The sequence below is a fragment of the Hemitrygon akajei genome, chromosome 1 (assembly GCF_048418815.1).
Source record: "Hemitrygon akajei chromosome 1, sHemAka1.3, whole genome shotgun sequence".
NCBI classification, from domain to species: domain Eukaryota; kingdom Metazoa; phylum Chordata; class Chondrichthyes; order Myliobatiformes; family Dasyatidae; genus Hemitrygon; species Hemitrygon akajei.
The window spans coordinates 83,357,207-83,371,158 of NC_133124.1; the positions used below are offsets into that span (position 1 = coordinate 83,357,207).

Sequence of the window (13,952 nt, forward strand, 5' to 3'; positions counted from 1 at the left end):
TCTTTGGGCCCACAGCGAAAGATTTTCCGGCCTCCCCGATGACACACAAGTCTCCTGCCATGACACCGATCCTCGATCCGCCCTTCTCCAGAGCCCTGAGATCTTAGGCTTCCAAACACTAGGTTGCCTCTCAGGCCTACCCTTTGGCGTGCTGAACAATGGCTGGTCCTGCAACCCTGAGAACGGGTCTGATTCCTGCAAAGAACTGAAGTCAGTGTGTAAATTCCAGGTCAGGGTCTTCAAAAGAACCCTGAAAGGGAAAAATAAAGATATTAAAGATCCCTCTGCAAGCCATGATAGCCTTCCTCACTGTCCACCATACCCCCAATTATGGTGTCATCCGCAAATTTGCTGATCCAGTTAACCATATTATCATTCAGATTGTTGATGTAGATGACAAACAACAAAGGACCCAGCATTGATCCCTGCGGGACACCATGAGTCACAGGCCTGCAGTCAGAGAAGCAACCATTTACTACCACTTTCTGGCTTCTCCCACAAAACCATTATCTAATCCAATTTACTACTTCATGTTAAATGCTGAGTGACTGAATCTTCTTAACTAATCACCCATGTAGGACCTTGTAAAATGCCTTGCTAAAGTCCATGTAGCTTATATCCACTGTCTTGCTGTCATCTACTTTCCTGGTAACTTCTTCAAAAAACACAATAAGATTGGTTAGACATGAACTACCATGCTGTCTATCCTTAATCAGTCCATGTCTAATTAAATACCTATATATATCTGGTCCCTTAGAATACCTTCCAATAACTTTCCCACAGCTGATGTCAGACTCATCAGCCTATAATTTTCTAGTTGTTGTTTATAGCTTTTAAAAAAAAAACAGTGGAACAATATTGGCTCTCCTTCGCTCCTCTGGTACCTCTCTTGTCGCTAGGATGTTTTAACTATCTCTGCTAGGGCCCAGCAATTTCTGCACTTGACTCCCATGGAGGTCTGAGGATACATACTTTCAGGCCCTGGGGATTTATCCATCCTAATTTGATCAGGGTATCAAAACACCTCCTCCTTTGTAATCTGTACAGGGTCCATGAAGTTGATGCTGCTTTGCCCCACTTCTACACACTCTGTGTCTGTCTTCTGAGTAAATACAGATGCAAAAACCCTATTGAAGATCTCTCCCCAACTGTTTTGGCTCCACACGAGTTACTATTCTGGTCTTCCAGAGGACCAATTTTGTCCTTTGCAATCCTTTTGCTCTTAACATATCTGTAGAATCCCTTAGAATTCCTTCACCTTGTCTGCTAGAGCAACTTCATGTCTTCTTTTAGCCCTCTTGATTTATTAAGTGTTCTCTTGCATTTCTTATGCTCCCATAAGCACCTCATTTCTTCCTACCTGCCCATACCTAGTATGTATCTCCTTTTTTCTCTTAACCAGGGCTTCAATATCTCTTGAAAACCGAGGTTCCCTACACTTGTTATCTTTACCTTTTATTTTGACAGGCACAAACAAGCTTTCTAATCTCAAAATTGCGCCTTTGAAGGTCTCCCACTTACTTAAAAGAAGGCAGCCATATCCAGCGGGCAGCGGAGTGAGAGGCAGGAGAGTGAAAGGGCTTTGGCTCAACAGGCTTCAGCGGTAATGGGACGAGGTGAGGCAGTTGTTGATTGCAAAAGGAGGTAGTATGTGTATGATGCCAGTTTTCTGTGGTCAGTGTCAGATGTGGGAGGTCCTGGAGTCTCCCAGCATCCCGGATGGCCACATCTGCACCCGGTGCAGCGAGATGCAACTCCTAAGGGACTGTGTTAGGGAACTGGAGCTGCAGATCGATGACCTTCATCTGGTCAGGGAGAGTGAGGAGGTGATAGAGAAGAGTTACAGACAGGTGGTCACTCCGGGGCCATGGGGGACAGAGAAATGGGTCACAGTCAGGAGAGGGAAGGGGAAGAGTCAGGTACTAGAGAGTACCCCTGTGGCTGTACCCCTTGACAATAAATACTCCTGTTTGAGTACTGTTGGGGGGGGCAGCCTACCTGGGGGAAGCGACAGTGGCCGTACCTCTGGCACAGAATCTGGCCCTGTGGCTCAGAAGGGTAGGGAAAGGAAGAGGAAGGCAGTAGTGATAGGGGACTCTATAGTCAGGGGTTCAGATAGGTGATTCTGTGGATGCAGGAAAGAAACTCGGATGGTAGTTTGCCTCCCAGGTGCCAGGGTCCGGGATGTTTCTGATTGCGTCCAAGATATCCTGCGGTGCGAGGGAGAGCAGCCAGAGGTCATGGTACATATTGGTACCAATGACATAGGCAGGAAAAGGGAAGAGGTCCTGAAAGAAGACTACAGGGAGTTAGGAAGGAAGTTGAAAAGCAGGACCTCAAAGGTAGTAATCTCAGGATTACTGCCTGTGCCATGCGACAGTGAGAATAAGAATAGAATGAGGTGGAGGATAAATGCGTGGCTGAGGGATTGGAGCAGGGAGCAGGGTTTCAGATTTCTGGATCATTGGGACCTCTTTTGGGGCGGATGTGACCTGAACAAAAAGCACGGGTTGCACTTGAATCCCAGGGGGACCAATATCCTGGCGGGCAGGTTTGATAGAGTTGTTGGGATGGGTTTAAACTAGTTTGGCGGGGGGGGGGGAGTGGGAATCAGAATGTAAGTGTAGGGATTAAGGTAGAAGGACAAGGGCATGATGCTAAGAGTTCTGAGTTGATGAGGAAGGACAGGCAGGGGTCAGAACATAATTGTAGCCAGTTAAAGGGGTTGAAATGTGTCTATTTCAATGCTAGGAGTATTAGGAACAAGGAGGATGAACTTAGAGCATGGATTAGTACGTGGAACTACGATGTTGTGACCGTTACTGAAACTTGGTTGGAGGAAGGGCAGGATTGGATGATGCAGGTCTCGGGGTTCAGGTGTTTTAAAAGGAATAGGATGGGAGGTAGAAAAGGGGGGTGAGTGGCATTGCTGGTCAGGGATAGTATCATGGCTACAGAAAGGGAGGATGCTGCAGAATGAGTGTCCACGGAGTCAGTCTGGGTGGAAGTCAGAAATAGAAAGGGATCAATCACTGTGCTGGGAGTAGTCTATAGGCCCCCAAATAGCCCCCGGAACACCGCGGAGCAGATAAGCAGGCAGATTTTAGAATGGTGCAGGAAATACAGGGTAGTAGTTATGGGTGATTTCAACTTCCCTCATATTGACTGTCACCTCCTGAGTGCAAGGGGGATAGATGGGGCTGAATTTGTCAAGTGTGTTCAAGAAGGATTCCTGACACAGTATGTGAACCGGCTGACGAGAGGAAAGGCTATACTGGATCTACTTCTGGGTAATGAACCTGGTCAGGTGACAGACCTCATGGTGGGGGAGCATTTTGGTGAGAGTGACCACAACTCCCTTAGCTTCAGCATAGCTATGGAAAGGGATAAAATCAGACGAAATGGTAAAGTGCTTAACTGGGGGAGGGCTAACTTTGAAGGGATGAGGCAGGAACTAGCAAGGGTAGCAGCACAGATTGATAGGCAGGTGAAGAAGTCATTGGCATGTTAGCCTCCTTCAGAATATGGGGTCAGAACATAGTGTAAGCATAGGAATGTTATGTTACAACTTTACTAAATACTTGTTAGGCCACACTTGCATTATATGCAGTTCTGGTTGATGCACTGTAAGTAGAAGATAATTGCCATGGAGTGCATGTTGAGGAGATTCATCAGGGTGTTGCCTTGATTAAAAGGACTTTTGTTATGCTGAGAGATTGGTTAGGTTGGATTCTTTCTTGAGTGAAATAGACTGAGGAATGACCTGATGGAAGTACAAAAGATGAGTAGATAGTAAAAACCATTTTCCCATGGGAGGGGTTTCAAAAAAAATAGGATATAGCTTTAAGGTGAGAGGAAGAAGTTTTAAAAAGAATCATAGAGGTAAGTTATTTTAAACATAGAGATTGGTTGATATTTGCAATTTGCTGCCTGAGAAAAAGGTGGAATCAGATACAGTTACTAAGTTTAAGAAGCATTTAGATAGGCACTAAGATAGGCAAGTTATAGAGGATATGGTCCTATTGTGGGCAAACGGGGTTGATGTAGTTTTTAAAAAAAAGGACAGCAAGGGCATTATGAGCAAAAGGACCCATTACTAGGCTGTACAACTCCATGACTCAAGAGTGATTGTAGCTGACTAGGAGCAATTGGTAAGGCAAACTACAGTAGTTAATTTCACAGTAGTATTAATATTGGAAATAAATTAATATGTTCTGTATTCTAGGATTGCTTAACCTGGTTATAATTTAAATTAAAATTTTTAATTGGAAGCAATCACTATAATTCTGTATGTTTATAAATTATAGATGTCAGGAAGAGGTGACTAATATTTCAGGTGAATATAGGGGTTTTGACTAAAGATGAAAATAATTGTGGCATGGTTGAGATGCATGTGGTATCCAAATATTGATATTATAAATTATTTTGTAATTTATTTTTTATTGAAGTTCGTCATCAAACAAACATTTCCATAAGATGTATTTCAGACATTGTACATATATATCATATAATTATATATATCACAAATCTCCACATAGTATTTATCTGAGGTATACACTTATTGAAAAGAGTGGAAAGAAAAAAACAAGCAAAAGGAAAAAAACTATGTACAAGTAGGGAGTGATCTTTTTTTTTTACAACATATTCATTGATTTGTGAGAATAAAATCAGGCCTATGAGGCATTATGTAGTTAAACCATTTTTCCCAGTGTGAATCAAATTGTTCCAGCTTATGATTAACAGATGCTGTTATCTTCTCCATTTTGTAAATGTCCACTGTAATTTCCATCCATGTATTTAAAGTTGGGCTCTCCTGTGATAACCATTTCCTAGTAAGAGTCTTTTTACCAGCCACCAACAGTATATTCATTAAATATTTATCTCTTTTCAACCATTCTTGAGTTATCTACCCAAAATATATGGTCTTACTCTCTAAGGGTATTTCACATTTAAAGATGTCTTGTAGGGCATTGTGTATCCCCCTCCAATAGTCTTTGATAACAGGGCAGGCCCAAAAAATATGATAATGATTTGCATTTTGATTTCTACATTTTCTCCAGCAAACAGGGAGGTTACTATCATAATGGGATTTCTGAGAGGGTATAATAAAATATCTTATCAAGTTTTTCCATCCGAACTCCCTCCATTTCTGTGAACTGGTACACTTCCATTGATACCTCCATATTATTGTCCATTCTTCCTCAGATATAATTATCCCTCCTTCCTTCTCCCATTTTGTTTTAATGTATGAAATCGAATGTGTTTTAAGATTTGACAAACCCTTATACACGCTTGAAATGATTCTACTACCGTTATCTGAATTATATGCTTTTCTAAATAGCTCTATCAAGCATGTACTTGCCTTGGTTACATTTTTAAGTGTCCTATTAACATATTGTCGCATCTGTAAGTACCGATAAAAATCTTGTTTTTCTAATAAGTGTTTCTCTTTAAGCATTTCAAAACTGAACAGTGTTCCTTCTTTCATTATGTTGCAAAGAACTGTTATTCCTTTAGCTGTCTAGTCCTTAAATCTAGCATCCAGTTTATTCGGTGTAAAATCCGAGTCGTATGCACACCATTTAAGAATTGTAATATTTCCCTCTAGATTATATTCTTTTATAGTAGTTTTCCATATTTTAAGAGTCAATTTCACCCATGGATTATAAATAGTATTTATGTACCTTTGCAGGTTGTTATCAGCCAAAATTGCTTGTATGGGGATGGGAAGTAACTGCTCCTCAATGTTTTTCCATTGAGCGTCATATGATGAGTTGCACCAACATACAACTGTGCTGCAAAATAATAATCTCTAAGAGAAGGTAGGCCCCATCCCCCCTTTTCCTTTGCTAATTGCAAAGTTTTGAAACAAACTCTAGGCCTTTTACCTTGCCAAATATACCTTGATAACATCTTGTTCCATTCATTGAATTGATTTTGATTAACCTCTATTGGTAGGGTCTGAAAGAGATATAACAGTCTGGGCAGTATATTCATTTTAATAGACCCAATCCTTGAACTGAGACTAAAAAAAGGAATCAGGTTCCATCTTACCATATCTTCCTTAATTTTTTATATAAAGGCTGATAATTACATTCTGATAATTTTGCCAAACCTTTTGGCATAATGATGCCCAAATATTTGAAAGACTCTGTTTGCCATGCCCAGGGATATCTACTTTCAATTTCTCTTGGTGGGCTATAGTTATATGAAAGTAATTGGGTTTTATCTATGTTTATCTTGTATTCTGATAATTGACCATATTGTTCAAAGGACTGCATCAATTTAGGTAAAGAGTATGTTGGTTGCCCTAGATAGATCAAAATGTCATCTGCGTACAGGCCAATTTATGCTCTGTCCCTTTAATAGTAATTCCCATGATATCTTCATTTTGTCTGATGTATTGAGCTAATAGTTCCAGATATAATGCGAAGAGTAGCGGTGACCATGCACAACCCTGTCTCTTACCCCTTTCTAGGGTAAGACTATTTGATAAATATCCATGGATTTTAATCCTAGCAGTAGGGTTGTCATATAGTGTCTGTATAGTTTTAATAATTGTGTCTTCGAAACCAAATCTATGTAAAACTCTGTAAAGAAAATACCAATTAACCGAATCAAATGCCTTTTCAGCGTCCACGCTTATTACTATTGCTTTGATTTTTTTTTGTATGTGATCCATAATGTGAAGTGTCCTTCATATATTGTCTTGTGTTTGGCGTTGTCGTATAAAACCTGCCTGATCGTTACGTATCAGTATGGGTAGAAATTCCTTTAATCATTTGGCCACGATGGAGGTAAATCATCTATAATCTACATTAAGAACGGATATTGGTCTAAATGACCTGCATTCCATGTTATCCTTGACTTCTTTCGGTATAACTGAGATTATCACTTCCTTCCAACTGGGTAGCATTTGTGCCTTATTTAGAGCCCAGTTCAGTGTGGGGAGTAAAACAGGAATTAACTAATTTTTAAATTTTTTGTACCACTCTGCCGTATACCCATCTGTTCCTGGTGACTTGCTTAATGTAAGTCTACTAATTGCAGCTTTTAATTCAACTTCAGTTATGTCAGCAATCATCGTTCTATTTTGTTCTTCGCTTAAAGTGGGTAACTCTAGAGAATTCAGGAAGGTGTCAATTTGGGTTGTGCTTCCCCCTGGAACTTTGGAATATAGAGTTTTTTAAAACACTTCAAAAGCTTCTTGAATTTCAGTTAGCTTTTTTTAAAAATCATTTTTGTTCTTGGATCCCTAATTCTATGAATTGTATTTTCTGCTGTCTTTTTTTCAGTTTCCATGCCAGTAGTTTCATAGATTTAGTTCTACTTTCATAATGTCTCTGTTTCAGAAACATTAAATTTTTCTTGATTTCTTGCATAGCCAAACTATTAACTTCATTCCTAATTTTTAAAATTTCCTCTAATGTATCCTGTGCCAAATTCAATTTGTGTTTTTTCTCTAGTTCCTTCAGCCTATTTTGTAATTCCTCTAATGTTTTATTCCTTATTTTTTTCTTACATGAAGATATCGCTATAATTTTCCCTCTTAAGACAGCCTTCAGAGTATCCCATAAAATGGGAGGTGAAACCACTCCATTATCATTGAATTCTAAGTAGAGATCAATTTCTTTTTTTAATTTATTCCTTAAAGTACGGATCATTGAGTAGACTTGAATTTAGTTTCCAAATAGTATTCTTTGGTTGTAGGTTAAAATCAACAGATAAATATATAGGTACCTGGTCACTTACATCTATTGTCCGAATTCTACAGGTGTTTATTTTGTCTTTGTCTTTTCCAAATGTTATGAAATAGTCTATTCTTGTATATATAGAATGGGGAGCAGAATAATGAGTGTAATCCCTTCTGTCGGGGAAAAGATCCCTCCGTATATCAATTAAACCAACATCCTCAAAAAGTGTATTAACTTTCTTATGTAAAGATTTTGTTTCATAGGTTTTTCTATTGGAAGAGTCTAACTTTGGTTGTAATTGTAAATTTAAGTCTCCCCCACATATCAGGAGACCTTCTGTTTCCATTACCATAATATCAGTAATTTTCTGAAAGAAACCAATATCATTTCCCGGGGGTGCATATATATTCAATAGAGTAACTGAATTTCCGATTATGATCCCCCTTACCAGAATATATCTACCCTCCTTATCTCCTATTTTGAATACTTTTTCAAAATTTAGCTTACTTGAGATAAGAATAGCAACTCCTCTCCTATGTCCTGATTTATATGAGGAGAAAAACAAATTAGTGAGCCCATTCTCTTTAGTTTTATATGCTCATTATCACTTTAGTGAGTTTCCTGTAAATATACTACATGGGCTTGTTCTTTTTTCATTTTGGATAAAATTCTATTACGCTTGATTGGATTTAATAGCCCATTGACATTAAAAGAAATGAATTTTACCTTGTCCTTAGCCATCTGTATTTATCTGTCAATGTATCATTGAAATTAGCAGAATAAAACTTAATCGATCTACTCCCCGAACAAATAAGAACCAAGAAACGCAAATAATAACAAAAAAGGCAACAAAGGTGTGATTCCAAGGCTGAGGTCTCTAGTAGATGACCCTGGGTTGAGCTAGAGGAAATGTCTAGCTGTGGGGGATAACCCCTCCTACTTGTGAGTTGAGGGCCCCCATTGCAGTATCCATAAAAGTCAGTGAACAAATCCATTACTCAGAAAAGATTTCCCTGTGTACTCCTCATATATATATATTTATTATACACACACATACATATACATATATATATATATATATATATATATATACACACACACACACACATGCATACACATATATGCACACATATATATATTCTCATTTTGGTGGGGAAAAAGGAGTAAGTGAGCAAATAAAGAAGAATAACTGAGTAATATAAAATCCACATTATAATAAGTATTTCTTGAGATAGGTATATCACCGTCTACTTTTGCTTCCGTTTAGCTTCTCAACATTTTTAAAGTTAGCCAAACCTTATGGCTCTCCTTGAGGGGGTGAGGGCTGTCTTTGGAAAACTCCCAGTCTCTGCCTGATATACTTCTCTCGGCCTCCTCCCGTCTCCTTATTTCTCGATTCTCACACTATCTCCCAAGCAGAGCGGGTTAATTCTTCTGCCAGGCTTTCCCTCGGTTTGATCACACTGACGGGCAACCCTCTGGCCTTCATGTCTGTAGTCGCCTCTTCCACTGTCTGATACAGTTGGATCCCATCTTGATAAAACACTCGAAGTTTAGCAGGGTACGGAGTTTGAAATCTAATCCTTTCTTGCTTTAGTATTCGCTTTACTTCAGAGTATTCTTTATGTTTCTGCAGGACTGCGGGGGGGGGGGGGGTGGGTGGTAATCTTGATCGAAATATATTAATTTTATCGTCTAAAAAACCCTCTTCTTACCCCAGGCCCTTCGTAGTACCTCTGCCTTTGTACTGTATCGAAGGAATTTAATTACTATTGAGCGTGGCTTATCTTCTCTGCCTCGGGTAGGTCACAGAATGATCGCACGATGCGCCCTCTCAATTTCCAGCTCCATAGTCGGAGGAATCTCCAGCGTGTCCCGCAGCAACTCTCCTACAAACTCTGTCATAGACAAATCCTCTGCTCTTTTGGGAACGTTGTATATTCTGATATTTTTCCGCCGTGGTCTTCCCTCCAGGTCAAGCAGTTTATAAATTATTTTGCAGATCTTAAAATTTATTTTGCTGCTGTTCTTTTAATGTGATTTTAAAAATATATATTTGTAGTTTTTTTTTTGCAATGCTCACTAATTACTTTACATTGTATGTTGTATTCCAAAGGAGATAGAGACTTGGAGCACTTAGTTAGAAGTATGGGTTGATTTTATTTTCTGCTGTGGAAAGAAAAAAAACAAGAAAGTAAGAGAAAATAGTATAGTAAAAGAGGAGACAAAATCATAAGAAGGAGCACAATTTGGGAATGATTGGGTTTGGTGGTATGTGAGGTGCCTTTAAGTGGCTCCATCTTCTTTTAAATGCATTGACCAACTTTGCCCTGCATACCTGAAAACTTGACAATAGTGTATGTCCTTGTGATGTGAGTAAGATATTTGTCTTTTCCTAATGAACAGCAAAGTTGCTAAGGTGTAAGTTTATAAAGTTGTATGTTTTAAAGATTATGTGTATGCAATAAAGGTGTGTGTTTTAGACTGTGAAGCTGTGATCTCATAGAAAAGAAAAACTTATTGGAAGTCATGTGGAGATGGAATGAGATGGGTGTTAGCTATCAGGATCCCTGGATTTACAATGAAGTTGTATTCCAGGGAAATCATTTGTCAACAAAAAAATTTGGAACTTGAAATAATGTTTCCCAATAGTGACATAGTGCTTTTGATGTGATAAGGTTGCTTCATAGCAAGAGTAACAGAGTTAGACGGATTAGGAATTAAACTTATAGTACAGGATTGACATAGCTCAAATACATGGGTGTTTAGGGCAGGAGGAAATTAGAGAAGGAAGTATCTGACCATGTAGGGATTTAAAAAATAATGCCAAAGATTCTAAAGTTGAAAGACTGCTGACCTATTTTGATCCCTGGTTAAGCAAAGAAAGGTTCAATAGGGGAGCGAGACTATTTTCTGATTTTGGGCATGGACAACAACACTTTGCTTTTAGGTTTAGTGACTGTATACTGCCGAAGACCAGACAGATACTTCAGTAGCATATAAGCCTGAGACACATATTCTATAGAATAATATTATGGGGGTGATTCATCTGATGCTTCTCTAAATCACATATAACGCCATCAATGCAGATAGTCTGATTGCTTTGCAGTAAATTGTTAGTGAGTAGAATGGAGTTAGTAGTTTGGACAAAGCTTAAAAATTTTCAGTTTTTGATTGAGAAAATTTCTGCTCATTCAGTAAGGGATGTTGCCAAATAATCTGATAGGTCATGGAGAGGCAGAACTAGTGGAAATGTGCTCTGTTTTCTTGGGATGGGATGTAGGGATAGGTGTTAAGATCATTTAAACTCTTTAAGAATTTTTTTGAATGCTGCTCCCCTCCCATCCCTTTGCTACCCCGCTCTTCTGAGGTTTTCTTTTCAGCAGAATTGATGCTCCAGATGTCAGTTGAGATTCTTCTGCAACAGCTGACAAATTTAAACAGATGTAATTAAATAAATCCAAAATGAGTTCCAGTTATTGTAATCATGAAGCAACATGCAATAAGCAGATCAAAGCAATCTGATAGATCTGATCAAAGCCGTGTACTCCTGCCAGATCTAGTTGTGAATGAATGTTGACAATTAAATGGCTAATAGAATGAGGAGGCTTCAAGACTTATGATATCTGAGTGTTAAAGACAAGGATAAAATATTCACATAATGTCCATCCAGAACTGCTGATGAGCTTATCCTTCTTGGCTTTTTTTCTGAGATCCCACCATTCCAGAACCTAGTCTGAAGCCAATTACATTAATTTCATGTGGTATCAAAAGAAACAACTGAAAACACAGGATATATCACCATTTTGGAAGTGGTACTGAAGTAGCTGTTATTGAATCTGGTGGTGTGGAACTTCAGGGTTCTGTAGCACCTTCTTGATAGCTATGAAAAGATGGCATGGCTCAGAAGGTAGGAATCTTTGATATTGCCTTCTTGAGGTAGTGCTTCCTGTAGATGTTACTAACGATGTGGAGGAGCATAGAACATAGAAACTTACAGCACATTACAGGCCCTTTGGCCCACAATGTTGTGCCGACCATGTACCCTACTCTAGAGACTGCCTAGAATTCCCCTAGTGCATAACCCTCTATTTTTCTAAGCTCCATGTTCCTAAGAGGCTCTTAGAAGACCCTATTGTATTCGGTTCCACCACCGATGCTGGCAGTGCATTCCACACACCCACCACTCTCTGTGTGGAAAAACTTATCTCTGACATCCCCTTGGAACCTATTTCCAAGCACTATACCTCCTTGTGTTAGCCATTTCAGCCTTGGGAAAAAGCCTCTGACTATCCACACGATCAATGTTTCTCATTATCACAGAATACTTTCAACAATACATCTGTAGAAGTTTGTTAGTGTTTGATAGTAAGCTGTGTCTGCTTAACCTCTTAAGAAAGTAAAGATGCTGGTGTGCTTATGATTGCATATATCTGCTAGGCCCAGGGCAGATATGTTAGCACCCAAGTATTTAATGCTACTGACTCTTTCCACTGCTGATTGCAGACTGGCACACATTCACCCTCCTCCTCCTTCCTGAAGTCAACAATCAGCTCTTTAGTTTTGCTGAAGTTGACCATAGGTTGTTTTTGCAACACCAATCAACCAGTGACCTGTCTCACTCTGGTAAGCTTATTCATTGCCACCTGTGATTTGTGCAACAAGGGTAGGTTGTGTTGTGAGAAATGTTTGGACTTGTTAGGCTAGTCTCTGCTGAAATTAGCAGAGGGGTACTTGGGGGTACTTGAGATAACTTGATAGAAACTTATACAGTGCCTTGTAAAAGTATTCAACCCCTAACCCTCTGCTCACATAAATAAGTATTACAACCAGGGATTTTGATCAATTTAACTGAGAGTTTTTATTTGTGAAAAGTATCCTTTTTTTTCCCACAACAGAGCTCAAAAAACAAGGAAAATTGTAAAGCATGATAAACTAAAAATTCAGAAACTGGAATGTCAATGGTTTAAAAGTATTCATCCCTCTTTGCTCAGTGCTTAGTTTAACTACCACTTGCAGCTATTACAGGCAGTGGTCTTTTTAGATAAGTTTTCATTAGCTTTGCACAACATCATAGAACAAATTTTCCCCATTCCTCCTTACAAAATTGCTCAAGTTGTGGGTGTGGCATTGAACAGCAATCTTGAGGTCTTGTCAGAGATGTTTGATCAGATTAAGGTCTGGACTCTGTCTGGGCCACTCAAGGTCATCAATTTTCTTCATTTGACGCCACTCCATGGTTGTTCTGGCAGTATGCTTTGGTTCACTGACCTGCTGCAAGACAAACTTCCTCTCCGGTTTAGGCATTCTGGCAGAGGCTAGCAAGTTTTTATCTAAGATCTCTGTATATTCATGCATTCATCTTTCTGACCAGATTTCCAGTCCCTGCTGCTGAAATCTATCCCCAAAGCATTATGCTACCTCCACCATACTTTACGGTAGGGATGGTGTTAGCTGGCTGATGTGCAGTATTAGATTTATGCAACACGTACCACTTAGTGTTGAGGCCAGAAAGTTCCACTTGAGTCTCAATTGACCACCTCATTCCACACCTTTACAGTATTTTCTAAGTGATGCGTTGCAAAGTAGATGTGTTTTCTTAGCCAAGATTTCTTCCATAAATATCCTTTTTGTGCAAACCCTTAGAGATTTTGGAACCATGAACATTATTTTTAGTTGTAGCCACTGACATCTGCAGCTCACTCAGAGTTACTGTTGGCATCTCTTAGAAGTGGCACTCTCCTTCGGTGACTATGTATAGAGGGCTGGCCTGACCTAGACAGTGTGGCTTTGGTTTAGTATTTTTTTCACTTTTTCACGATGGACATCACTGAGCTCTGAAGTATATTGTGATGGTTTTGTAACCTTCCCTAGATTTGTGCTTCTCTATTAATAATTATTTCCTTGACTGGTCTTGAAAGCAATTTTGTCTTTATTTTGGTTTCGTCTATTGAAAATCTACCATACTGTTGGACCCTTACAGGGAGTGGGTATATTTATTCAGGTGATCCTCCAATTTCCTACATCAACAAGTTAGGTGATTCAGTAAGGTATTAGACATATTGTACCTGAGAAAAGTTATCATAGTAATTACAAAGGGAATGAATACTTTTTCAGTCTCACAAGATTGGTTTTTAATTTCTAGTAAATTGTTGACAGACTTGGAGTTTTTCTTTTGACTTGATATGATACACAATGTTTTGTAGATTAGCTCAAAAAATCCTACTCAAAAAAAGATACCAAAATTGTAGTTTTGGT

General features: G+C 39.0%; 1 protein-coding gene across 3 annotated transcripts in view; it reads left to right on the top strand.

Annotated features, from left to right (window-relative positions):
* The window catches only part of ldlrad4a (low density lipoprotein receptor class A domain containing 4a), a 247,393-nt gene that overhangs the window by 40,860 nt on the left and 192,581 nt on the right, over positions 1–13,952 (top strand). The window contains exon 3 of one of the 3 annotated variants that reach the window (XM_073046752.1): positions 1,468–1,616. The exons of the other annotated variants lie outside the window; for them this stretch is intronic. Within the exon in view, the coding sequence (XP_072902853.1) occupies positions 1,607–1,616 (10 nt within the window). The 5' untranslated portion in view covers positions 1,468–1,606. The remainder of the gene's footprint in view (positions 1–1,467; positions 1,617–13,952) is intronic. 3 annotated transcript variants of the gene reach the window in all.